The 24,164-nt window shown below is 46.5% G+C and overlaps 1 protein-coding gene across 1 annotated transcript in view; it reads left to right on the top strand.

Moving 5' to 3' along the window:
- Positions 1-1,028: 1,028 nt before the first annotated feature.
- The window catches only part of CLIC6 (chloride intracellular channel 6), a 55,500-nt gene continuing 32,364 nt past the window's right edge, over positions 1,029-24,164 (top strand). The window contains exon 1 of the mRNA XM_061380909.1: positions 1,029-2,756. Coding sequence (XP_061236893.1) covers positions 1,476-2,756 — 1,281 coding nt within the window. The 5' untranslated portion in view covers positions 1,029-1,475. The remainder of the gene's footprint in view (positions 2,757-24,164) is intronic.

Here is a 24,164-nt window from a genome sequence, read left to right as displayed (position 1 = left end):
ATCAAATTCAGGAATTTAGCATTCTAAGTCTGGGAAGATGCAAGCCTCTGGGCTTACAGAATTCATTCCTTTCATATGCACCTCAACTATCTGGGGCCAAATCCAGTTTCCTCGTTCTCCTTAAACAGAGGTAGATGGCTGCTTTTTGTAATTCCCCCAGCTCCTCAGCAGTCATCATGGAGTGTGGTGGCATCCCCTGGATTGCAGTTTTGGGAACCCTCAATCACATTTGGAGGCCAGAAGTCACTGATGGCTGTGACATTTCTTGTTTACTGACATGGCAGGAGATATCTTCATTTAACATGGGTAATGAGATTACAGAAAAATTTTCAAGAGCTGTTATTTTCTAGCTACCCTATTTTCAGCATTGAGCCTGTATTCATTGTAAAATGTGTGTTTTAGTCGCGCTCAGACTCTTTGCAACCCCATGGACTGTAGCCCGCCAGGTTCTTGGTCCATGGTATTCTCTAGGCAAGAACACTAGAGTGGATTGCCATTTCCTTCTCCAGGGGAATCTTCCCAACCCAGGGATCAAACCCTGGTGTCTCACATTCCACGCAGATTCTTTACCATCTGAACCACCGGAGCTAGAAATAATGCATTTTAAATTACAGAAAATCAAAGAAAGATGCAGAATTATACGATAGATTACATGATACAGCTCCTCTCCTTCTATATCGGGGCCTCTGGAACTTCTCAATAGGCCCCTGCAGAAATCAGAAGGAAAGGGTGCTGCCTTGCCTTCCTTCTTCCAGGATGTATCCACCTGACTCGTAGGCACTGAGGCATTTCAGGGGCACCTGCAGTTGCGCAGCTGCTGAAGTTTAACACTTGACTCCTGGGAAAGTGGGGATTAGGTGTTTGGGCGTCTGGGGGTGATTTTAATGGCTCTGGAACTTGAAGCTGTTCCAGAAAGCTCCCAAGCTGCCGGCAGGATCAGGATCTTTTCACTGAAATCCACACGGGCCGCAAGAAAGGCTGTCATTGGCCAGGCTCTCAGGCCACCCACGTAGGGGGAACCGAGGGGGATGCAAACCCCGCCCAAGCCCCAGCGGGGATGGAGGTGGCACCGGGCACTCCTGGTCAACCTCCGAACGCCGAGCCAGGCACCTCCACGGGTGCAGGCGCTAAGCGGCCCTCCCCAGCCGCGCACCGCACCCCCGCGGGCGCCATTCCAGGGAACCAAGGTCGGAATTAGGGGTACAGGTGGGAAGCAGACGCGGAACCAGGGAGAAACAGGAGCGGTGAAAGAACCCAGAGAGCTTAAGCCCGGGGGAAGGGGCGCGGCGTCTTCTGACTAGAGGATTTCGCCCCGCGTGCCCAGCGCACCGCTCAGGCGCCGCCAGAGCCCGGAGCAGGGGTGTCCTCTCCGAGGGGGTGCAACGGTCCCCCGCGCCGTGCCCTTCGCCTAGCGCCAACCGGCTCCTCAGCAGAGTCCAGGAAGGGTCTCCGGTTCAAGACAGGGATCTACGGCCATGGCCGGGGTCGCGGAGCTGGAGGGGGGCGTCCCGCGTCCTCGGAGCCCGTCCGGGGGCCCGGCGCTTCAGGCGGAGAGGCGGGACGAGCCGGAGGCCGCCGGCCCGAAGGCTCAGCGAGAGGAGGCTAGAGAGGGCCCCGCGGAGGCGCCGGGGGGCGAAGGGGCGGGCGCAGCCGCGACGGCCGCGGGGCCCGAGGGAGAAGGCCCGGGACCGGCCGGAGGGCGAGCGGGCGGGCTGGAACCTGGCTCCGGCGGGGGCCCAGGAGCCGAGACGCGGGGCGGGAGCGGGGCGCAGGGCCAGGCCGAGGCAGGGGAGGACGCCCGCGAGGGAGAGGGGCCGACGAGCGGCGCGGAGCCGGAGGAGGAGGCGAGCCCTGGGCCAGGCGCGCAGGGCGAGGAGCCGGGGGAGGTTCAGGCGGGGCCCAGGGATCCCGCTGCCTTGAACGCGAAGGAAGAGGCGGGGAACGGGCCGGGGGAGCCGGCCGGCAGCGCGCCTGGGGCGTCCGGGGCGCGCGTGGACGCCCCGGAGTCGGTGGGGGAAAGCGTGGTAGCCGAGGGGTTGATGGGGGCCCTCGTGGACGCCCCGGAGTCGGTGGGGAACAGCGTGGACTCCGAGGGGTCGGTGGGGGCCCGCGTGGACGCAGAGGGGCCGGCGGGGGAGAGTGTGGGAGCCGAGGAATCGATGGCGGATAGCACAGATGTCGGGGGGCCAACGGGGGCCAGTACGGATGTCGGGGTGCCGACGGCAGAAGCGCAGGGCTCCGGGGGTGAGTCCCGGGACGGAGGGGACCGCAAATCCCAGCCCCAGGCAGAGGCGGTTGAGGCCCCAGCGCCGGAGAGCGCGGAGTGCACCCCCGGGGAGCTTGCGCGGGGGCCTCGGGCCTCAGCGGAGGAGACGGGCGACCCCGAGGGAGAAGAGGCGGGGGAAGCGGCCCCAGGGGACGCGAGGGCAGAGGCCAGTGAGGAAGCGGACCAGGGTGGGCCTTCGGGGCAGGAAGAGGAGGCCGAAGAGGAGAGGCCGGAGCAGGGTCTCCAGGGGCCAGGCGAGGAGGCCACGGCCGGGGGCGAGGAGGAGTCCCCCGACGGCACCGCGGCTGGAGAGGCGATCCAGCCTGCGGAGGTCGGGGAGCCCCAGGCCGACCTGAGCAACCACCTGGCGGACGAGCGCAGCGCTGAACGCGACGGCGGGATAGTGCCAGAGAACGGCGGCCAGGAGGGCGGCGAGGCGTCCGAGGAGGGAGCCCCGGGGCAGGACCACGACATCACCCTCTTCGTTAAGGTAAACCTGGCTTCCCGCAACTCCCGGGACGCCCCCTCCCAGCACCCTCAGTCGTGTCTTTTCAGATCTGATCCCAGAGGGACGCTCAGGGATCGTGCTCTCGGCGCCCAATGGTCACCGAGCCCTCTGTCCGCGGGAGCCAGGCAGGACAGCCTGCGTTTCAACGAGAAGAGTTAAAGGAGCGTGGTTGTTAAGTCGCTCAGTTGTGTCCGAGTCTTTGCGACCCCATGGACTCTAGCCCTCCAGGGTCCTCTGTCCATGGGATGTCCCAGGGAAGACTCCTGGAGTGGGTTGCTATTGCCTTCTCCAGGTGATCTTCCCCACCCAGGGATCCAACCCACGTCTCCTGCTTTGGCAGGCGGAATTTTTTTTTCCCACCGAGTCGGGGAAATCCAAAGGAATGTGACGGGGAAGAATTGAGGGTTTGGAAACAAAGAGGTTGGGATGGGGATGGTGGGAGGTAGGTTCAGCATTCCACCGGCCTTTGTCCTGAAAATCCTAACTGGCCCTTCTAGTCTGGAGGTTCTCAAAGAACCTACAGAACAAAAGCAAAACCCCGACAAGCCCTATTGATGTTCCGAACAATTTCTGCCAAAGGAAACGCTAATACTTAAAGTGAAAAAATGCTAACAGATAGGTTGTAAAGTGAAACTGTACTAGGACTCAAATCTCAGAGGCCCAGACCTGGCCCAAATTTTCAACTCCCAAAACCTCTTTCGTTTTGGGAGAATCAATAACGTGTGTTTGGGAGGAAAATGGAAGTTCATTTAAATATGGTAATATTTATGGAACATTTTAGCATTTTTTTTAAGAGGCATGCAATATGCTGATAACCATTGTTTGCTTCTTTGTCTTATTTTCAGCCTTACTTCAAAGAGTCAAAGAGGACAAAGATTCTGTAGAGATACAAGTGAGGTAGTTTTGAGTTTAAATAGGGATTCCTATAAGGCATCACAAATAAGGACCAAGGTCCAGGAGCAGGTTTTTTGTTGAAAAAGCTCTTCCCAAAGACCTTTGGCCAGACCAGGAAAGCAGCAGATAATAAGGTCAAGAATGTGCATTGTATGTTAAATCATAATCCTTGCAAAATATTTCCAGGCTTATAGAGGCCAGTTATGACCCAACCTCCTTGAGAGAAATGTAAGCAAATTTTAATAACTGGAAAAAAAAAGGAAATAAGGGAAAAAAAAGTTCCCAACATGATTAAGATCAGAATTTCAAGAACTCTTTGAGTGGCAAGAGAATTTGGGAAGGATGGGCTTGCTTTTATTCATTGTGTTGTTCGGGGCAATTTTTAAGATGCTGAGACTTTTCAGATCATGTATTGGGACATAATCTGAGGGTACAAACCCCAAGGAGGGTCCCTGGAGCACGAAGACTTCAGGGGAGTTAAGGGAGGGGGAACCTGAACACGGCACTGCTGTGCGTGTTCCAGCTCCGCTCCTTGGTTTAAGAAATTTCCCCCTGGCTCTGGTTTCTGGACTATAGGATACCAGTCTCTCATTACAGCTTGGAAACAGTTTCCTAACTGGACTCTGCTTCCATCCTTGGTTTTCTCCAGTCTAGTCCTTCGTCATAGCCAGTGAGCTAAGGAAGAAAAGATCTGATCATTTTGTTTCCTAGTATAAAATTCCTCAGTTGTTTATGGCAGATAAATCCCCACTCCTTAGCCAGATCACGAGGCTCTCTGGGATGTGATTCCTGTCTCCTTGGCATTGCCTGGGTGCCCCCTCACCCCCACCTCTTGATACCACTGTGCCGCCAAATTAAACTACTTACTGGTCCTTGGGAGAACCACATTCTTTTCTGCCTTGAAATTTTCCATGTGCTCTACCCGAATCAAGTTTCTTCCCCTTCATCCCTCTCGCCCTCCCTTGCCTGGTTATCTGCTTGTGTCCAAGGTTCAGCGTGGCCATCGTCTCCTCCGGGGAGGCTTTCCCAACCCTGATTTGGCTTGGGTACCCCCTGTCAAAACTCCACTCACACCACCCTCTGTACGCTGTCTCCAGTGTGGAGCACAGGTCTGGAAATGCATGGTGTGTGTGAACCGGTGGCTGCCTGTAGGAGGTGGTATATTGTAATGATCAGTAGCACAGATTTTAGAGCCAGTGAGCTGGGGCCAAATCCTGGCTTTGTTTCTTTCTTGCTGTGTGACCTTGGGCAAGTTACTTAGCCTTTTTGTGCCTTCGTTGCTTATGGATAAAACAGGAACAACAATAGTACTTACTCTATGAGGTTGCTGGGATTCAAGATAAGATTCTACTTAGAACAGTACCTGACTTGAAAGAAGCCTGGTATAAGTGTGAATTCTTGTTACATCTGCTAGTTCTGATCAACTTTCATTGATTTTTGCATGGGGATAGTCCCTTTTCCATCCCATCCCTGCCATTTTATTTTATTTTATTTTATTTTAGGGAAAATACCTCTAGATACCCAATTACTTCCATTCTCTGGGAGAGAAGAATATTATGAAAAGTAAAAACAAGTTGTTTTCTCAGATTCTGCTTAGCGTAGTGTGGGTAGGCAGAGGCAAGGGGGCATGTCCTGAGTGGCTTAGCCAGAATGTTTGACTCTGATGATTGGCAGGGTGCTCAGTCCTTTTCCTTTTGTTAAAGTAACAAATGGACCTCCAAACAGTGAAACTGGTTTTGAAGCAACTACTGCCTGATGCAGCTTCTAAGGGTCTCTTGGGATGTGTCCCATAGGATTGTTAAGGCATCTCACTTTCTTCTCTTGCTTCTAATAATCATTGTCCTGAAAAACAAAAGAATCCCAAAGCAAAACTCAAGCAAAAGCCCTTTAGCCTGTTTTATCTCTTGACTTTGTGATACTTGATTTAGAATCCTTAAATTAGTTCAGAATAGGATTTCTTTGCCAAATTTAACTGCAATGGCACCCCACTCCAGTACTCTTGCCTGGAAAATCCCATGGATGGAGGAGCCTGGTAGGCTACAGTCGATGGGGTCGCTGAGAGTCGGACACGACTGAGCGACTTCACTTTCACTTTTCACTTTCATGCATTGGAGAAGGAAATGGCAACCCACTCCAGCGTTCTTGCCTGGAGAATCCCAGGGACGGGGGAGCCTGGTGGGCTGCCGTCTATGGGGTCGCACAGAGTCGGACACGACTGAAGTGACTTAGCAGCTTAGCAAGCTCCTTATTTGGGCTGTACTTTATCTGGACGCTGTATTCCATAGTGGACATCTGACCATCTAGGTTTTGTAAACATGTCAGGGGCCAGTGGTGGGTCTTGGTGGGTTTTTGATGCCATGACTGGAGTGTAAATTTCACAGAGCTGTTCTTTAAGGATAATACTACAATGTTCCTCTAACCATTCACCTAGCCTTCATGACAGCCTAGTAAACACAGTTTTTTTTTTTTTCTTTTAAACAAAGTTTTAAGTTAATTAGGTCTCATTCTATTTGGGAAATTTTTTATATTTATTCCTATTTTTAAAATGTATAGGTGACAAATGTATTGGTTATCAGAAAGTAATGACATACGACACAGTGAAATGTAATAATAAGATGTGCTTCTAAATTTAGTCACCTGGTAGTTTATATTACCTATCTTGGTAAGAATTGTCATTCTATTACTTTGTCATTTTATTTTATTCTGTACCTATGCAAGAATGTATTCTTGGTTGTAAAAGAGCCATGAATGTATAAAGCAGGCCACTGGAAAGCCTCCTTGAATTATTGTGTGGTAAATGAATTGCTGATCATGTAATTTTTAGTTTTGTTTTCTCAAAGAAGTGATAATTATTTATCAAATTATAGGGTAACCCTGGCAATGTCTTTAGAAACAAAAATTCATCTCTTCGTTACAAAGGAAAGGATGACAACATAATAACACACCAAGAACAAATGACAAACAAGATACTAACACCATGGAGTAAAGTAAGGACTTTAGACACAAGGATTTAGTAGCTAAGGAAGTCTTGCTCACAGGTTTGGTTCTTCTAATACTTTCAGGCAGGGTCCAGGGGTGGGATAGGTCTTCCCAGGTGGCACATTGATGAAAGATCTGCCTGCCAATGCAGGAGATACGGGTTCGATCCCTGGGTTGGGAAGATCCCCTGGAGAAGGAAACGGCAACCCACTCCGGTATTCTTGCCTGGAGAATCCCATGGACAGAGGAGCCTGACAGGCTACAGTCCATGGGATCTCAAAGAGTCGGACATGACTGAGCACACATGCAGCAGGGGTGGGATAGTCTAAAAAATGGATTTCCTAGCAGATTTCACCTGACTTAATTAAAAAAACCTTAATGTACATGACAAGTGACTAATCCTGGACCAGAATCTAAGAATTTCTTAAACTATGTTTTGGACACCATACATTTAACCACTAATACACAGCTACTGCTGAGCTCGGAAACTTGTATTTGGCATTATATTTAGATTCTCCAGGGAGGTGAAACTGAGTGCAACAAAGTAGAACTCAAGTCATGGCCTTTGAATAAGCATTGTCTCCGAGAGATGCTGCCCCCCTAAATAGATAAGTAAATTAACTGAGTTGTCCTAACATTGTCACATTGAATGGGGGTTGGGAGTGGCAAAGGGGTCTGTTGGGACCAACATCTGGTGGACTCTCTGTGCATCTTTCTCCAGGAGCAAGCAGGCTGAGACCTCTTTGGTTTGGTGTCCGAAAAGCTTAAAATGGAGATGCTATTTCCATAACCAAATATGAATTTTGTGTTCAAAAGGGAAATGAGCAAAAATGCAGTTCTGTAACTTTAATTTTTCCCCCCAAATGACATTTCTTTTGTCATTATTTTCTGAGTGTCTATGCCACTTGCTTACAAATTTTGTGATTGTTCAGTCACTCAGTTGTGTCCGACTCTTTGGGACCTCATGTACTGCAGCACGCCAGGCTTGCCTGTCTTTCACTATCTCCCAGAATTTGCTCAAACTCATGTCCATTGAGTCATCAATGGATGCTATCAACCATCTTATCCTCTGTCGTCCCCTTACACATTACGTTTGTGAAATCATACAGGGTTAGTTGGGGTGGGAACAGAGGTGCTTTGCTAACCTCTTACACACACGTGCACACACAGCACAGCACATGCCCTTGAGTGAGATTCATGGGATGTCCTTACCACCTGGCACGGCAGAGGGATTGTGGGAGGCCCTCCATCTGTTCTTGGTTCAGTTCAGTTGCTCAGTCGTGTCCGACTCTTTGTGACCCCATAGACCACAGTACACCAGGCTTCCCCGTCCATCACCAACTCCCGGAGTTTACTCAAACTTATGTCCATTGAGTCAGTGATGCCACCCAACCATCTCATCCTCTGTCATCCCCTTCTCTTCCCACCTTCAATCTTTCCCAGCATCAGGGTCTTTTCAAATGAGTCAGTTCTTCGCATCAGGTGGCCAAGTATTGGAGTTTCAGCTTTAGCATCAGTCCTTCCAATGAATATTCAGAGCTGATTTCCTTTATGATGGACTGGTTGGATCTCCTTACAGTCCAAGGGACTCTCAAGAGTCTTCTTCAACACCACAGTTCAAAAGCATCAATTCTTTGGTGCTCAGATTTCTTCTTGGTAATGGAAGGTAAATAAGTCAGATGGATGGATGATTGGTTCAAGGTGCCTTGCTGGATTCAAGCTCTGTTCCCCCCTGCTCAGTCCAGGGTCCCTTGCTCAAGGGCCAGAGTCAGTCTTCTCCATGAAGGCACTATAGTCTGGCACATAATGGTCACCTGGGGAGGAAGGGACAGTGGGATCCTGTTGAGTGGGGGCTATACAAGCATGTACAGAGGACCTGCATGTAGAGTGGTCCCTAAAGAGTTATGGACTTAATTGTATTTGAGGAGACACAGAGAGTGGGACCCTTGGATAATCCCTAGCACAAATTCTTCAAGATTTTCTAAAATAGGCTGGTTTTGCCCTAACCATTCTCTGATCTCCTGTGATATTCAGCCAAGAAAAGTTTTCTCTGAGAATCAGGGAGGTGGATATTTAAATCTCCTAAGCTTCTCTTTTTTCATCATTAATTTTCTCTGCTCTTTTCCTGACAGAGTGCTGATTTATAAAGTAGGCTCTGTATCTGGGCAGAGTTGGGGGGAGATATTTTCTAAAATATTTCAACTTGTATTTTACTTCAGTTTTATTTCACAAGTGGAACAAATTAAAATTTTTAAGAGTTAAAATAGGGAGATTAAAGATATTTATGCACAATTCAGTCATTCATGGAATCTATGAGGTTCTTTTGTTAAATGTATCTTTTTAAAGAAAAGATAATACATTAGGAAAATAAAAACATAAATATAAAAAGATACAGTATGATAAAAAATGTTTTCTTCCACCCCTGTGGCCCAGTCTCTTAGTTTTCTCCTTAGAGATGTTCTGCAAATATTCAAGCATATATGTGACTATCTTCACTGCATTGGTTACTGAGTGCTGTGTAACATATTACTCTAAGACTTAGCACCTTAAAACAACAAACATTTACTATTCAAGGTTTCTGTGTGTCAGAAGCTTGAGAGTGGCTTAAGCTGGGTAGTTCTCCTTCATGAGGTTGTAGCCAGGATGTTGGCCAAGACTGTGGTCTCATCTGAAGGACCGACTGGGGCTGGAGGATCCACTTTCGTGGGGGTGGTTGACTCATGTCTGTTGTCAAGAGGTTCACTTGTCCGTCACCTGGACTCTCCACAGTGCTGCTTTAGTGTCCTGGTCACATGGCATTTGGCTCTCCCCAGAGCACAGATCCAAGAGAGGAAGCCTTTTATGACATTGTCTCAGAAGCCAGTGCAGGAGATGAAACAGATGCAAGTTCAGTCCTTGGGTCAGGAGGATCCCCTGGAAATGGGAATGGCAGCCCACTCTGGTATTCTTGCCTGGGAAAATCGCATGGACAGAGGATCCTGGCAGGCTGCAGTCCAGGGGGTCACAAAGAGCTGACCATGACTGACTGACTGAGCACAGCAACTGAGAAATCACACGCTGTAATTTCTGTCTTATACTGTAGTCTAGCCTTCAAGGAGAGTGGAATTCAACTTTACTTTTTATTATTTATTTATTTATTTTTTAGAAGCTATTTTTTTGCCCACACCACATGTGGGATCTTAGTTCCCCGACCAGGGGTCAAACCCACATCCCCTTCATTGGAAGCACAGAGTCTTAACTGCTGGACCACCAGGGAAGTACCTCAACTCCACTTTTTAAAGAGAAGGCCAAAAACGTTTTAAAAATACCACACCTTTGTTGTTGTTGTTTTTTTTTTTTTCACGAAAAGTTCAGTTCAGTTGCTCAGTCATGTCCGACTCTGCGACGCCATGGACTGCAGCATGCCAGCCCTCCCTGTCCATCACCAACTCCCGGAGTTTACTCAGACTCATGCCCATTGAGTCGGTGATGCCATCCAATCATCTCATCCTCTGTCATCCCCTTCTCCTCCTGCCCTCAATCTTTCGCAGCATCAGGGTCTTTTCAAATGAGTCAGCTCTTCGCATCAGGTGGCCAAAGGATTGGAGTTTCAGCTTCAGCATCAGTCCTTCCAATGAATATTCAGGACTGATTTCCTTTAGGATGGACTGATTGGATCTCTTTGCAGTCCAAGGGACTCTCAAGAATCTTCTCCAACACCACAGTTTGAAAGCATCAATTCTTCGGCACTCAGCTTTCTTTATAGTCCAACTCTCACATCCATGCATGACTACTGGAAAAACCATAGCTTTGACTAGATGGACCTTTGTTGGCAAAGTAATGTGTCTGCTTTTTAATATGCTGTCTAGGTTGCTCATAACTTTTCTTCCAAGGAGCAAGTATCTTTTAATTTCATGGCTGCAGTCACCATCTGCAGTGATTTTGGAGCCCAAAAATATAGTCAGTTACTGTTTGCCCAGCTATTTGCCATGAAGTGATGGGACCAGATGCCATGAAAGGTAGTACACTGGAAATACATTTGGTTGCATCTTGCTGTCTTTACTTAACATCGTGTCTTATAAATCATTCCCCATTGGTGCCTGTAGCTCCCTCACATTCTTGTTAACATTTTGCATTTTTCTCGTAGTGGGTGTATTCTACTATCAGTTGGCACTGTTGGATATTTAGGTAGTTTCCCCTTTCTCATGTGATAAGCAGTGCTGTAGTGAAAATCCATCCAAAGATGTATACTCGTATATGGAACCTAAACTCTTGGAAATGATATTGCTAAGAGGAAGGATGTGCATACTTAAGATTCTGATAACGTGTATTAAATTTGCTCTCCAAAGAGGTTATGCCAAACAGTGCTCCCCTGACCCGCCATGAGTGCTCTGTCTGCTTCCTCATCCTTGCCTGCTCAGTGTGTTCCCTACCTTTTGAATCTGAGAAGTGAAAAATGAGATCCATTGTCATTTAACGCACATTTCTTTTAGTATACATGAGACTGAGTTTAATTTTACATATTTAAAAACCATTAGCATCTATTCTGTGATCTATCCTTTGTTGTTTATGTCCTTTGCTCATTTTTCAAATTGCCTTTGAAATTTGTTCTTGTTCTTCCTGATTTTTATATTAAGGAAGTTAGACCCCTGTCTGTTTTGACTATTTGTGCTGGAGTAATGTATCCTTTTTGCTTCAGTAATTTCTTGTAATGGATACTTGGGAAAACAAAGCATCGGCTGTGACAGCACTCTTAGAAAATGCATTTCCTGAAAAGTTTAAATGCTCTGTTTTGCTTTTTATTTTCTAACTTCTTAAGTCCTGAAGGATTAGGTATTTCAAATCTTGCCTTTCTCCCTTTCTTTTTAATCAGAAGGTTACATTTTATCAAGCACACATCCTTTCAGGATCAAACTCTTGCCTACATTATTAGAATTCCTGTTCAAACAAAGTTTAAAATGTATAGATAGCAGCATCATTTCACACCCACACTGTTCCACCTGAAAATGTAAAGGTATATCCCTTTGATCTTGCCATCTCTGAATTCATGACAAATAATTATCTGTGGTGAAGTACTGTTTCTAACATTGTGCCTCCTAGCCAGGTGTTCTTTTTTGGATTCCATCTGTTGAAAGAATTGACCACAATGTATAGAGATGGATGACAAGTCCTATTTGCAGAGGACCAGGGAATTGCGGAAGCCTACCCGTGGCTTATGTCAGATGAGAGAGAGGATGGAAATACACAAATACCAAAGATTGTTTGAAAAGATAATTTTGAAGCTTCTGAAAGTGTAGCTCTGTGAAGAAATGCAGACCATGTGGGCACATACTTACTCAGTCTGCAAGGGAAGTCTGATCTTAAATATCCCTGCATGGTCATGAGATTAAAAATATTCTCCATTTTTTGAAGGGGTTTTGGGGGATACACATACATGTATGGCTGAGTCCCTTTGCTGTTCACCTGAAACTACCACAACTTGTTAATTGACTATTCCCTAATATGAAATAAAAAGTTGAAAGCCAGGAAAAAAAAAACAAAAATTCTCCATTTTTACTAGTTTTATGGGCTCTATTTCAACTCTTTCTCTTTTCTTCTGTAGTTGGTCATCTGTGTGAAAGCTGAGTCTTGATGTAGGGCAACGTAAAAGCTGCTTTTCAGTCTTTCTAACTACCAAGTGGTATTTTGGACCCAAGTAAAGAGCCAGCTCACTAGAAAAGACCCTGATGCGGGGAAGGATTGAAAGCAAAAGGAGAGCAGGGCTGCAGAGTACGAGATGGTTGGATGGCATCACGGACTCAATGGACATGAGTTTGAGCAAACTCCGGGAGATGGTGAAGGACAGGGAAGCCTGGCGTGCTGCAGTCCATGGGGTCGTAAAGAGTTGGACATGACTTAGTGACTGATCAACAAGAAGTCTATTTAAAGTTGAATCAGGAGTACACACCATGTAACACTGCTTGAGGCCAGTGTTGATGAACACAGAACCTTCTTTTTTGGAGCTTTCAGCCTTAGAGGGTGATCTGGGAGGAAATAACTTCGATGTTTTATGAGGCAGGAGAGCACTGGGGCCGGAGTTAGCTGGGACAGGTGGGACGAGCAGGATGGAAGCCTGGGCGGCGACCAACAGAAAGGAGATGTGTGGTCTCTAGATCTCAAACAGTGAGGGCTCCGCCTTTTGTTGAAAAGTAAAAGTGAAAGTCGCTCATTTGTGTCCGATTCGTTTTGACCCCAAGGAGTGTAGCCCGCCAGGCTCCACTGTCCATGGGATTGTCCAGGCAAGAATTGCTGGAGTGGGTAGCCATGCCCTTCTCCAGGGGATCTTCCCGACCCAGGGATCGAACCTGGGTCTCCTGCATTGCAGGAGGTTTCTTGACCGTCTCAGCCACCAGCTGTGCTCAGTGGATGGATGAATGACAAACATGGCTGTTACATCATGTGGAAAAAATTGGGTGGGCCACTCCATATGCCCTTTACAAAATACTTATTTTATTTATCTACTTATTTTGGTAGCACTGGGCCTTAGCCATGGCCCAAGAGACCCCCACTGTGGCATGTGAACTTCTTAGGTGTGGCGGGCATGTGGGATCTTGTTCCCCAGTCAGGGGCTGAACCTCTGTACCCCCTGCATTGGGAGCATGGAGCCCCACCCACTGGGCCACCAGGGAAGTCCCCATGGGCCCTTTTTACAGTCACTTCTTTGTCATGTCTAAGTGGCAGCCATTTATTCTTATCCAGGAGAAGCAGTGTGTGCTGGTTAAGGAGCTACTAGCCTCAGTGCACCCTTTTCACTTAGAGTGTGCAAGTTTAGGGCTATTCTGGGAAGCCAGAGATTGGGTTCCCTTTTTTGAACCTGCGGGACTCTGCCTCTGGCCTGTGAGGTTCTTGGCGATCCAGTAGGAAGACCCTCGCTGTGCACCCCTAGCCACCCACAGTTCCTCAGTCCACCTCCAACCACCGAGCGCTGTGGGGATGAGAAATCAGGACACGGAGGCACCCTGGGTGGGCGCACCAGGGAGTCGGATGGGGCCCTTAGGACAATGGCCACGGGCGTGGCCAAGACACCCAGCACAGCTCAGCTGCCAAGTGCTGTGAAGGTCATCCAGCATGAAGGTGAGAATGGAGAGCCAGAGACTTCAGGCTTTCTCCCTAAATGAGGACAATTAACACTTTGTGTTTTTGGTGGGTGTCAGGTCCTCGGATGCGGTGGATTCAAAGAATCTTTGAAAGCCTTTATCTCTCCTCTACTTTGTCCCTTTCATTTGAACTTCATCCAGGCTGGATGCCTTCAACTCTCTTCCCATAAATTACCCGACAAGATGAAGTTTGGGTTGCACTTAGTGGCTTTTTGCTATCATTTAACTCTCTGAGCAGAGAATTCCATGCTTAACAAAACTTAGAGGTCTGGAGTAGGAAATGGCAACCCGCTCCAGTATTCTTGCCTGGAAAATTCCATGGACTGAGGAGCCCGATGGGCTATAGTAGTCCATGGGGTCCCAAAGGGTTGGACACAGCTAAGTGACTGAGTGCATGCCCGTGCACACACACATACACGTTTGTCTCTGTGTTAGACATCTACTCTGTTAATCAAAACTTGTCTGTGAGAACCCTTTGTATGCAGCAAGTAGAGTGCTTTTATTGGTTTTTCATCACATTATTCAAAAAGAATTGGACGTTTTGTTTTCTTTCCCCCAATTGCTTGCCTTTGTGTGTGTATAGACATATTTGTGAGAATGTTTGACAATATAAAAAGTTTGTTTGGTCAGTCATACGATGTTCTGTCCACCGCTTTTTAAATTTTTTTAATTGAAAGAATTGAGCTTTTACTTAATATTCTCCACTTGAAATTACTTGGTTTAAAAAAATGACAGTGAATGTATTCCTGCATACTTTTTAGTGCTTAATTAATCACCTGTGATACATATTTCTAACCCTTAATCTTAATCTCTCTCCTTTATTGTGTGTGTGTGTGTGTTTGTCTTTCATGGAAAAAATGTATTTCTAAAATTCGTATCACCTTTGGACGTCATGCAGAAAGCATTCTTTTTTACCATTTGAATAAAGGTCACCTTTGCTTTCCATGGGAAAAAAAGAGAAAACTTAGAGGTATTGACACATCAGAAATGGAGGAGGAGGATTTTTGGTTAATGTCATTTTAACCAGTATGTTATGGTTATTTGCATCGTGAGCAGCAACAAGAAAGGAAGGTTGGTCTGTCACTCTCCAGCTAGTGAGACTTGCTGTAAAAAGTAGTACAGGTACAGTGCCCTGCTCATCACTGGATAATATGAAACAACAACATTGCTTTTATGCCCGGCTAAAAAAATTTTTTTAAATTGGTTCAAGTTAGTAAAGCCCTGGACTTCCCTGGTGGCTCAGATGGTAAAAGTGTCTGCCTACAATGCTGGAGACCCGGGTTCCATCGCTGGGTCGGGAAGATCCCCTGGAGAAGGAAATGGCAACCTACTCCAGTACTCTTGCCTGGAAAATCCCATGGACAGGGGAGCCTGGTGGGCTACAGTCCATGGGGTCACAGGGGTCTGACATGACTGAGCAACTTCAGTAAAGACCTGAATCTATAAGTAAATGGTTTGAGCATTTCAGCACACTCTGAAATCAGATAGTGTGGTGAATTCAAGATGGCTGCAAATTCTTTGACCCTCCTCCCGGACCTCCCATCAGACCCTTGGGAAGTGGGCTCTGATTCCCCTCCCTCTGAATATGGCCTGACCTTGGTGACTACTTGGTAACCAAGAAAATATGGCAGGAGTGATGCTGTGTGGCTCTCACTTCAAAGGGCCATGCAGCTTCCGCCTTGTCCACTGACCCCCCCTGAGGCCAGCACGCTGGGGGCTGCCTGTAGGTACCCACTTGACAGTCCCAGCTGAGGACGGCCTTCTGGCCATTCTGCCAAAACACCTGACAGGTGTGTGACGCTGTCATGCACCTGGTTCACCAGCTGAACACCACTGAGTGACCTTGTCAATGTCACATGAAACAGAAGCATCATTCAGGCAAGCCTTCCCCAAATTCCTGACTCACCAAATCATGATATAAAATAAAACAGACAATTGAGGCTGCTAAATGTGGAGTGATGTTTTCCTGGACAGTTGGTAACTGGGACATGCAACTTCAGTTCAGTTCAGTCGTTCAGTTGCGTCCAGCTCTTTGCGACCCCATGGACTGCAGCACGTCAGGCTTCCCTGTCCATCACCAACTCCCATAGTTTACTCAAACTCATGTCCATTGAGTCGGTGATGCCATCCAGCCATCTCATCCTCTGTCGTCCCCTTCTCCTGCCTTCAATCCCTCCCAGCATCAGGGTCTTTTCCAGTGAGTCAGCTCTTCACATCAGGTGGCCAAAGTATTTGAGTTTCAGCTTCAGCATCAGTCCTTCCAATGAATATTCAGGACTGATCTCCTTTAAGATGGACTGGGTGGATCTCCTTGCAGTCCAAGAGACTCTCAACAGTCTTCTCCAACACCACAGTTGAAAAGCATCAATTTTTCGGCGCTCAGCTTTCTTCATAGTCCAACTCTCTTTTCAACTGTAGTAACAATCAATGTCTTATTAGGTGGAGTAGGTGGGTGACCACCCTTGATCCACATAACTTAATCACTGAACCCAGTTGCTCTTAGCTTTAAATTCTGACCAAAGGCTAGGTTGTGTGTCAGTCTTTATGGTCACAGCGGGTGGAATCAACTCATAAGAAGTATGTGGACCAACACAATGAAACTCGCTATTTATCCTCCTATAGGAATTATGCTTTAAAAACTCCAGGGCTATTTTTAATCCTTATTTAATAATATGGCCTGATACCAACTGAAGCTTTCACATAGAGATGAAAAGCCTATTTCCTGGTAAAATTCTCACAAGGAATTATTACAACAAAGGAACCTCTTGTTCTGGAAAGCCAGCTTAATAATGCAGCCCATTTTGCTATCCCCTGGGGGCTTACTTTCTTGAATGACTGAGCGTATTCCGTTGCTTAGAGTGACTCAAAGGGGAAACGCAGGCACCAAACAGAAGACCTGGCCACATACAGCCCTCCTGTCATCTCTTCTGCCCCCCGCCCCTCGGAACTGCTCTTACGCACTCTGGACCTCTCCCCTTGGCCATCTTTTCACCCGCTCAGATTTTACCAGCTTAGGAGAGTGCTAAGTCGCATGTCCTAAGTTGGCGTCCGGTCCCATCACTTCATTGGAAGGACTGATGTTGAAGCTGAAACTCCAATCCTTTGGCCACCTCATGCGAAAAGCTGACTCATTTGAAAAGACCCTGATGCTGGGAAAGATTGAGGGCAGGAGGAGAAGGGGACGACAGAGGATGAGATGGTGGGATGGCATCACTGACTCAATGGACATGAGTTTGAGTAAACTCTGGGAGTTGGTGATGGACAGGGAGACCCGGCTTGCTGTGGTCCATGGGGTTGCAAAGAGTTGAACACGACTGAGCAAGAACTGAACTGATACTTGGGGATGCATTTAGGGTTCAGATCTGTTTTCAGATCTTAGAATCTAAAATAGATTTCTTAAAATCTTAAGTGTGAAGAGGAATGAAGCCATCCCTATGTTCGAAGATTATGGAGGAGTGAGGACCATGCTTTAAAATAGGGCATAGTCCCCTTGGTGACGTGGATCAAGGACTCTAATGAACAATTTTACTGATAAAGTACAGACAGACCATGAGCAAAGCCTTCCCCTCCACTGGGCACAGATGACTCCAGCCACTGGTGGGTGTACAAAGTCATCTAGAAAGTGCTAGCAACTGTGCAGATGTTTATTTCTTTAAAGAAAAAACTTGTTTCTGGCAGTAGGTGTTTTCTTAGTTGTTGCTGTCCTCATGGTCCTGTTTTGTTGCTCCACTAGAGGGCAGAAAAGGGACGAGACGGGACCAAGGTCCAGAGGGCCAACTGGGTGGTTTCCTGTCTTATTAGCACTCTCTCTGCCCTACAGAAAAGTTAAAGAAGAGAAGAAGGGCACAACTGGAACCACTGGTCTTTGACCTGTGAGCAGCAGGTAGTTTTTTCATTTTCTTTGGATAAATACCCAGGAATGAAATTGCTGGATCTAATGGTAGTTCTATTTTTAATTTTTTGAGAAAATTGCGTACTGTTTTCTATAGGGCTGCTCCATCTTACGTTCTCACCTACAGAGCACTAGGGTTCCCTTTTCTCCACATCCTCTACAACACTTGTTATATTTTTGTCTATAATGTGATGTATGGGCTCAGTCACTCAGTGGTGTCCGACTCTTGGCAACCCCTTGGACTGCAGCCTGCCAGGGTCCTCTGTTCCTGGACTTTTCCAGGCAAGAATACTGGAGTGGGTTGCTATTTCCTACTCTAGGGGATCTTCCCCACCCAGGGATCGAAGCTGTGTCTCTTGTGTCTCCTGCATTGACAGGTGGATCCTTTACCTCTGTGCCACCTGGGAAGCCCTTTTTGATAATAGCTATTCTAAAACAGGTGTGAGGTGATAGCTCATGGTGGTTTTGATCTCCTGTGTCTCTGATGAGGGATGTTGAGCATCTTTTCATGTGCCTGTTGGCCATCTATATGCCTTCTTTGGAAAATGTCTGTTCAGAACCTCTGCTCGTTTAAAAATCAGATTGTTGGTTTTTTGCTGTTAGTTGGTACATGTTTTTTTAATGCATTTTGGATATTAGTCCCTTATCAGTATATGATTAGAAAATATTTTCTGCCATTCAGTAAATTGTTTCTTTATTTTGGTGATGGTTTCCTTTGCTGGTCAGAAGCTATTCAGTTTGATGTAATCCTACTTGTTTATTTTTGCCTTTGTTGCCTTTTGGTGTCAAGTAGAAAAAAAGTTGTCACCAAGACTGATGTCAAGGAGCTTACTGCATATATTTTCTTCTAGGAGTTTCGTGGTTTCAGGTCTTGCATTCAAGTCTTTAATCCATTTTGAATAATTTTTTTGTGTAATGTAATAGTGATCTGGTTTCATCCTTTCGTATGTTGCTGTCCAGTTTAAGAAACATCATTTATTGAAGAGACTGTCCTTTCCCCCATTGTATATTCTTGGCTCCTCTGTTGTGAATTAATTGACTATAAATACATGCATGGGTTTATTTCTGGGCTCTCTATTTGGTTCCATTGATCTATGTGCCCATTTTTATGCCAATACCATACTATTTGATTACTGTATCTTTGTAATGTAGTTTGAAATCAGGAAGTGTGAGCTTCCAATGTTAATGTTCTTTCTCAAGATTTCTTTGGCTATTCAAAGTCTTTGGGATTTAGTTTTACATTTTGAATATATTTCATCACTATAGTGACCAGCTATAGTAATTAATGTGGCTTCTCAAAAGTGCCTTGAATCTTTTAGAATAAGATCTGACAAGCATACCTTTACAAAAAGAATTTAATGGCTTTGCCACTTCATCAAACACCTGTAAGAAGATGTAGAAAATGTCACCAAAATGGACCCTTTCATGTAAATAGACAAACAGTGTCAGCTTGTGGAAAGGTTAGAGGTTTCTGGGACTGGTGTCTTTTCCTGTGTTAGTCCTGGGGAAGATAACCACTTCTTAACGGACAGTGGCTTTTTCTAGACAGTTCTTTGAGATTCAGGCTTTCACGGAGGGCTGGTGTGGGCATTGTTAGACATGTGGATTCTTCCAGAACTCACATATCATACCACACAGGTGATTCCTCCTTTCTACCTGAAAAAATTAAGCATAAAGCCTCTGATTTCTGCCATCTTTAAGCATTAAAGGGAACACATTCTAAAATCTTAAAAGCATTGGTCACAAGAATTCTCTCAGTAACCTTTAAGTTGTTTCTGATTAACTGACTAGTTTCAGTTAGAACAAAATATATGAAATTTCCATTCCCCTCCCTTCCTGACTCTAATCCAAACAATTTTCATAAGTTGGTCATCAAACTACTGTGTCTTTAAGGCAATAGACTTTCATCTTTGTAAATAGATAGTTTCAGACCTTTGGTCTCTTTAAAACTTACAGACATTACAAAGAAAAATAGAGAGGGATTTTTTTTTTTTAAAGTTTTCAGGAGGCTGACTGTTTCTAAGTTGTTGCTGTGTGGTGGCCAAGTTCTGTCTGACTCTTTGTGACCCCATACAACTGTGTGTAGCCTACCAGGCTCCTCTCTCCATGGGATTTCCCAAGCAAGAATACTGGATTGGGTTGCCATTTCCTCCTCCAGGGATCTTTGACCCAGGGATTGAACTCATGTCTCCTACATTGGCAGGTGGATTCTTTACCACTGAGCCACTGGGGAAGCCCTTGTTTCTAAATAATTATGCAAATGAGCTAGAGACTTCTGAACACATTTAATCTGAATACTTTTAGAGAAAATCAGAATTTCTTTTTCATGATCGGTTCTGCCTAGCACATGGGGTGACCCTACTCTTCCACTCTTCACACTTCCTCTCTCCTAAGTAGTTTACAAATCTTCAGTTGCTATTTTCCTATCACGAACAAAGTGTGCACACATCAGCTGCTGATCTCAACTTGAAATGCATCAGTAAAGCCACTACTGTTCGGGTCACAACTGTGTTTCAGTCAATTCAGTTCAGATCAGTCGTCCCCTTCAACTCCTGCCTTCACTCTTTCCCAGCATCAGGGTCTTTTCCAATGAGTTGGTTCTTTGCATCAGGTGGCCAAAGGATTGGAGTTTCAGCTTCAGCATCAGTCCTTCCAACGAATCTTCAGGACTGATTTCCTATAGGATGGACTGTATGGATATGTCTAAAGGGAAGGTGGTAAGCCAGAAAGTGCATCTCAGGACCACTAGGGAGCGCCAGGTCTATTGAACACGTTTCATGGCTTGAAGCCATAAAGCTCTTTTTTGAGAAGGCAGATTCTAGAAAAACCACTGGGAGGAAACAAGAATAAAAAGAGCAGAATATCACGGTGGACCTCCTCATCCTCTTGAGAGGATGATCTGGGACTATGCCTTCTTAGGTTTTGGCCAGATGGATCCTCGGATCGCTTTTACCAGGTTAAGAAATTAGAGCAAAGTATATAGCCTGCAGAGTCAAGTAGAAAGCTCTTTGAGGAGCTGGTCTGCTAGACCATGTGGCCCTAAAGGGTGGTGTGAAGGAATGAGCAAGCCTCCCGATATTTCAAAGGGGTCATTGTATCCTCAAGCCCACACAGAGGGGCTGTGGTCTTAGCTTGGCTGTTTGTCAACCTTGCAAATCCTTGGCCTTGAGGAGAGGCTCGTGCAGGAAGTTTCCAGAAATAGGCCACATACTGCCTGCTTCAGGGTCCTTCTGCGTGACTGGGGTGCAGTTGATCCACTGAATCGTCTTAGAAAAAGGTTCAGGATTCCCATATGGAATCATCATCAGTTGTGTTAGTTTCCTATTTCTGCTGTAACAAATGACCATACACTCGGTGGCTTTAACCAACTCAGATGTATTATTTGACAGTTCCATTGGTCAAAAGTTTGACACACATCTCCCTGGGCTAAAACTAAGGCACCACTAAGAAGGTGGTGCCTTCTAGACCTCCTTTTTGGAGGCTCAGGGGAGAATCCACATCTGTGCTTTTTCCAGTTTCTGCAGGTCTCCTGCCTTCCTCAACTCAGGGCCCCCTTCCTCCGTCTTCAAAGCCAGCAGGTTTATCTCTCTGACCACTGTTCCCTAGTCAAATCTTCGCTGACTGCAGCTGGAAAAGGTTCTCACTTTTAAGGATGGATGTGGTCAGAGTGGGCCCACTTACCTGACAGCTCAGGGAAACCTCCCCATCTCAAATTCATAACCTTGTTGCCATTCACTGGTTCTGAGTGTTACGATGTGGACATCTTTGAGGGGTCATTGTCCAGCTTACTGAAGCAGCAGATAGTCTTTAAATTTGTTCTTTCATATTCCACCATTGTCACCACAGGCCATGGCTGGGATGACTTGTGGTCAGGCATAGACCTACTTGGGTTTCCCTTGTGTCTCAGTGGTAAAGAATCCGCCTGCCAATGCAGGAGACACACGCTCAATCCTTGAACTGGGAAGATCACCTGGAGAAGGAAATGACAACCCACTCCAGTATTCTTGCCTGGGAAATCCTGTGGATGGAGGAGCCTAGCAGACTGCAGTCCATGGGGCTGCAAAAGAGCTGGACATGACTTTGTGACTAAACAACAAATAACAATAACAGCAACAACAGCAAAAGACCTACTTGGAAAGTGAACTGGTGGTTATTTTCCTGCCTTTTTCTGCGATTGCCCACTGGTCCTCCTTAAGCAGTGCCTTCTTGGACTCTGACATGAGAAAGACAAGTCTAAAAAATCATTTTTCTACAGTAGGCAGTATCAAGCTTTGTGTTCAACACTTTCTTTTGTGTTTTAGTTCAGTTCAGTCACTCAGTCGTGTCCAACTCTTTGCCCATGGACTGCAGCACGCCAGGCCTCCCTGTCCATCACTAACTCCCAGAGTTTACTCAAACTCATGTCCATTGAATCGGTGATGCCATCCAACCATCTCATCCTCTGTTGTCTCCTCCTCCTGCCCTCAATCTTTCCCAGCATCAGGCTCTTTTCCAGTGAGTCAGTTCTGTGCATCAGGTGGTTACAGTATTGGAGTTTCAGCTTCAGCATCAGTCCTTCCAATGAACACTCAGGACTGATCTCCTTTAGGATGGACTGGTGGGTTTACAGAAAGCTATTTATGGCCAAGAATAGACATTTGGTTTTACTTGCCTTAAAAATCCCAGACCCAAACTCTTTTGGCCACCTGACATGAAACGTGCTGCAGGGACTGTGATGAGCTGGGTTAGAGTCGATTCAACAAGGGTTTTTCAAGGAACACCTTGGCTCTGCCTGCCCTGCTGGAAGAAGGGCTTCGCAGCACAGCTTTGCAGGACTTGACTCCTCAGTTTTCGCAGGTCGATGCCAGCCCTGCATGGCTGTGCATGTCCAAGGAGGGAGACCTGTCGTTCATCGGGCAGAAGGACGGTTTGCGCTCCACGTGTGGGCTGGAGCACGCAGTGTGAACCCACTGTCACGGTGACTTCTTGCAGAAGTTTCCTGGAGAGGGTTGTAGCACACAGCCAGAGGTTTCTCCAGCACCCAGCCCACTTGGCCACCAAAGTTGTCCCCCCAGGACTGTCCAGTGTCCCAACACTATTTGCCCTCTGCACTTTCCACTTGCTTTTGCTGTGTGTTTTTAAGACTTTATGTATTTATTTAATCTTTGGCTGTGCTGGGTCTTTGTTACGCAGGCTTTTTCTCTGGTTGTGGTCCCTGGATTTCTCATTGCGGTGACTTCTCTTGTGGAGCACGGGCTCTAGGGCGTGAGGGCTTCAGTACTTGTGGCCCCTGAGCTCAATTGTTGGGGTCCCCTCCTGGGTTCTAGAGCTCAGGCTCAGCTGTTGTGCATGGGCTTAGTTGCCCTGAGGCATGTGGGATCTTCCCGGACCAGGGATCGAATTCCTGCACTGGCAGGCAGGTACCAGGAGCCACCAGGGAAGCCCTCTGCTGTGTGTTTTATAATGGGTTCATGGGGTTGCAGAGTCGGACACGACTGAGCAACGGATCTGATCTGATCTGATCCTGCAAATTACCTTACTGAAAGGAAGTGGGTTAAGATAAACAAGCAGATAACCCAGCCAGAGCCCTAGAGGCATTAATCCTGAGGAGGGATCTTGCTGGAGCTGGAAAGAAAAAAAGCTGGAAAGAAAGTGAAAGTGTTAGTTGCTCAGTTGTGTCTCTTTATGACCCCATGGACTGTAGCCCACCAGTCTCCTCTGTCCATGGGATTCTCCAGGCAGGAATACTGGAGTCGGTTGTCATTTCCTTCTCCAGGGGGATCTTGCCCACCCAGGGAGCTAGAGCCTCTCCATTTGGACATGAGCCAGTGTCTAGAATGGGATGAAAAGGATGGACTCTAGATGACTCTTGGGTTCAAGGCCTGCTATGTGACCTTAGACAGGTTACGCTAACCTTTCTGTATCTCAATTTTCACACCAGCAAATGGAGATAGTAATAGTGTATGCATCTAATAGAGTTGCTGTCAGGATGTATTGAGTTAATATCAGTAGAGTGTTTAGAACTAGGACTTGCAAAGAGTAAAGGCTCTGTGTTAGTTGCCATCATCATCACCATTACCATCAACATCATCATTTCATAACACAGCTATTTTGTTTGTAATGACATTGGCAAAAGACAGATTGGGAATCTGCGAATCTCTTAGGGCCTTGGATGAACTATTTTGAGAAGATGCCTCTACTTATATGTCTTCTTTTTTACAATGAAAGATGGGAGCTGAGTTCCAAGCTGCCACTTACTAATTATACTGATCTTTTCAGCCCTAGAGGCTTCCCTGGTAACTCAGATGGTAAAGAATCTGCCTGCAATGCAGGAGACCCGGGTTTGATCCCTAGGTCGGAAAGATTCCCTGGAGAAGGGAATGCCAACCCACTCCAGTATCTTGCCTGGAGAATTCCCCAGACCAGGGGGTCACAAAGAGTTGGACATGACAGAGTGATGAACACTTCAGCCCCAAGTTCCCCAGGGGAGGTGGACATTCAGGTTTGCCAGGGTTTCTTCCAGCTGCTGAC

This window comes from Bos javanicus, chromosome 1 (genome assembly GCF_032452875.1).
Source record: "Bos javanicus breed banteng chromosome 1, ARS-OSU_banteng_1.0, whole genome shotgun sequence".
Lineage (NCBI taxonomy): Eukaryota > Metazoa > Chordata > Mammalia > Artiodactyla > Bovidae > Bos > Bos javanicus.
Note: the sequence above shows the minus strand (reverse complement) of the source record. Positions and strands in the feature narration are given on the sequence as shown.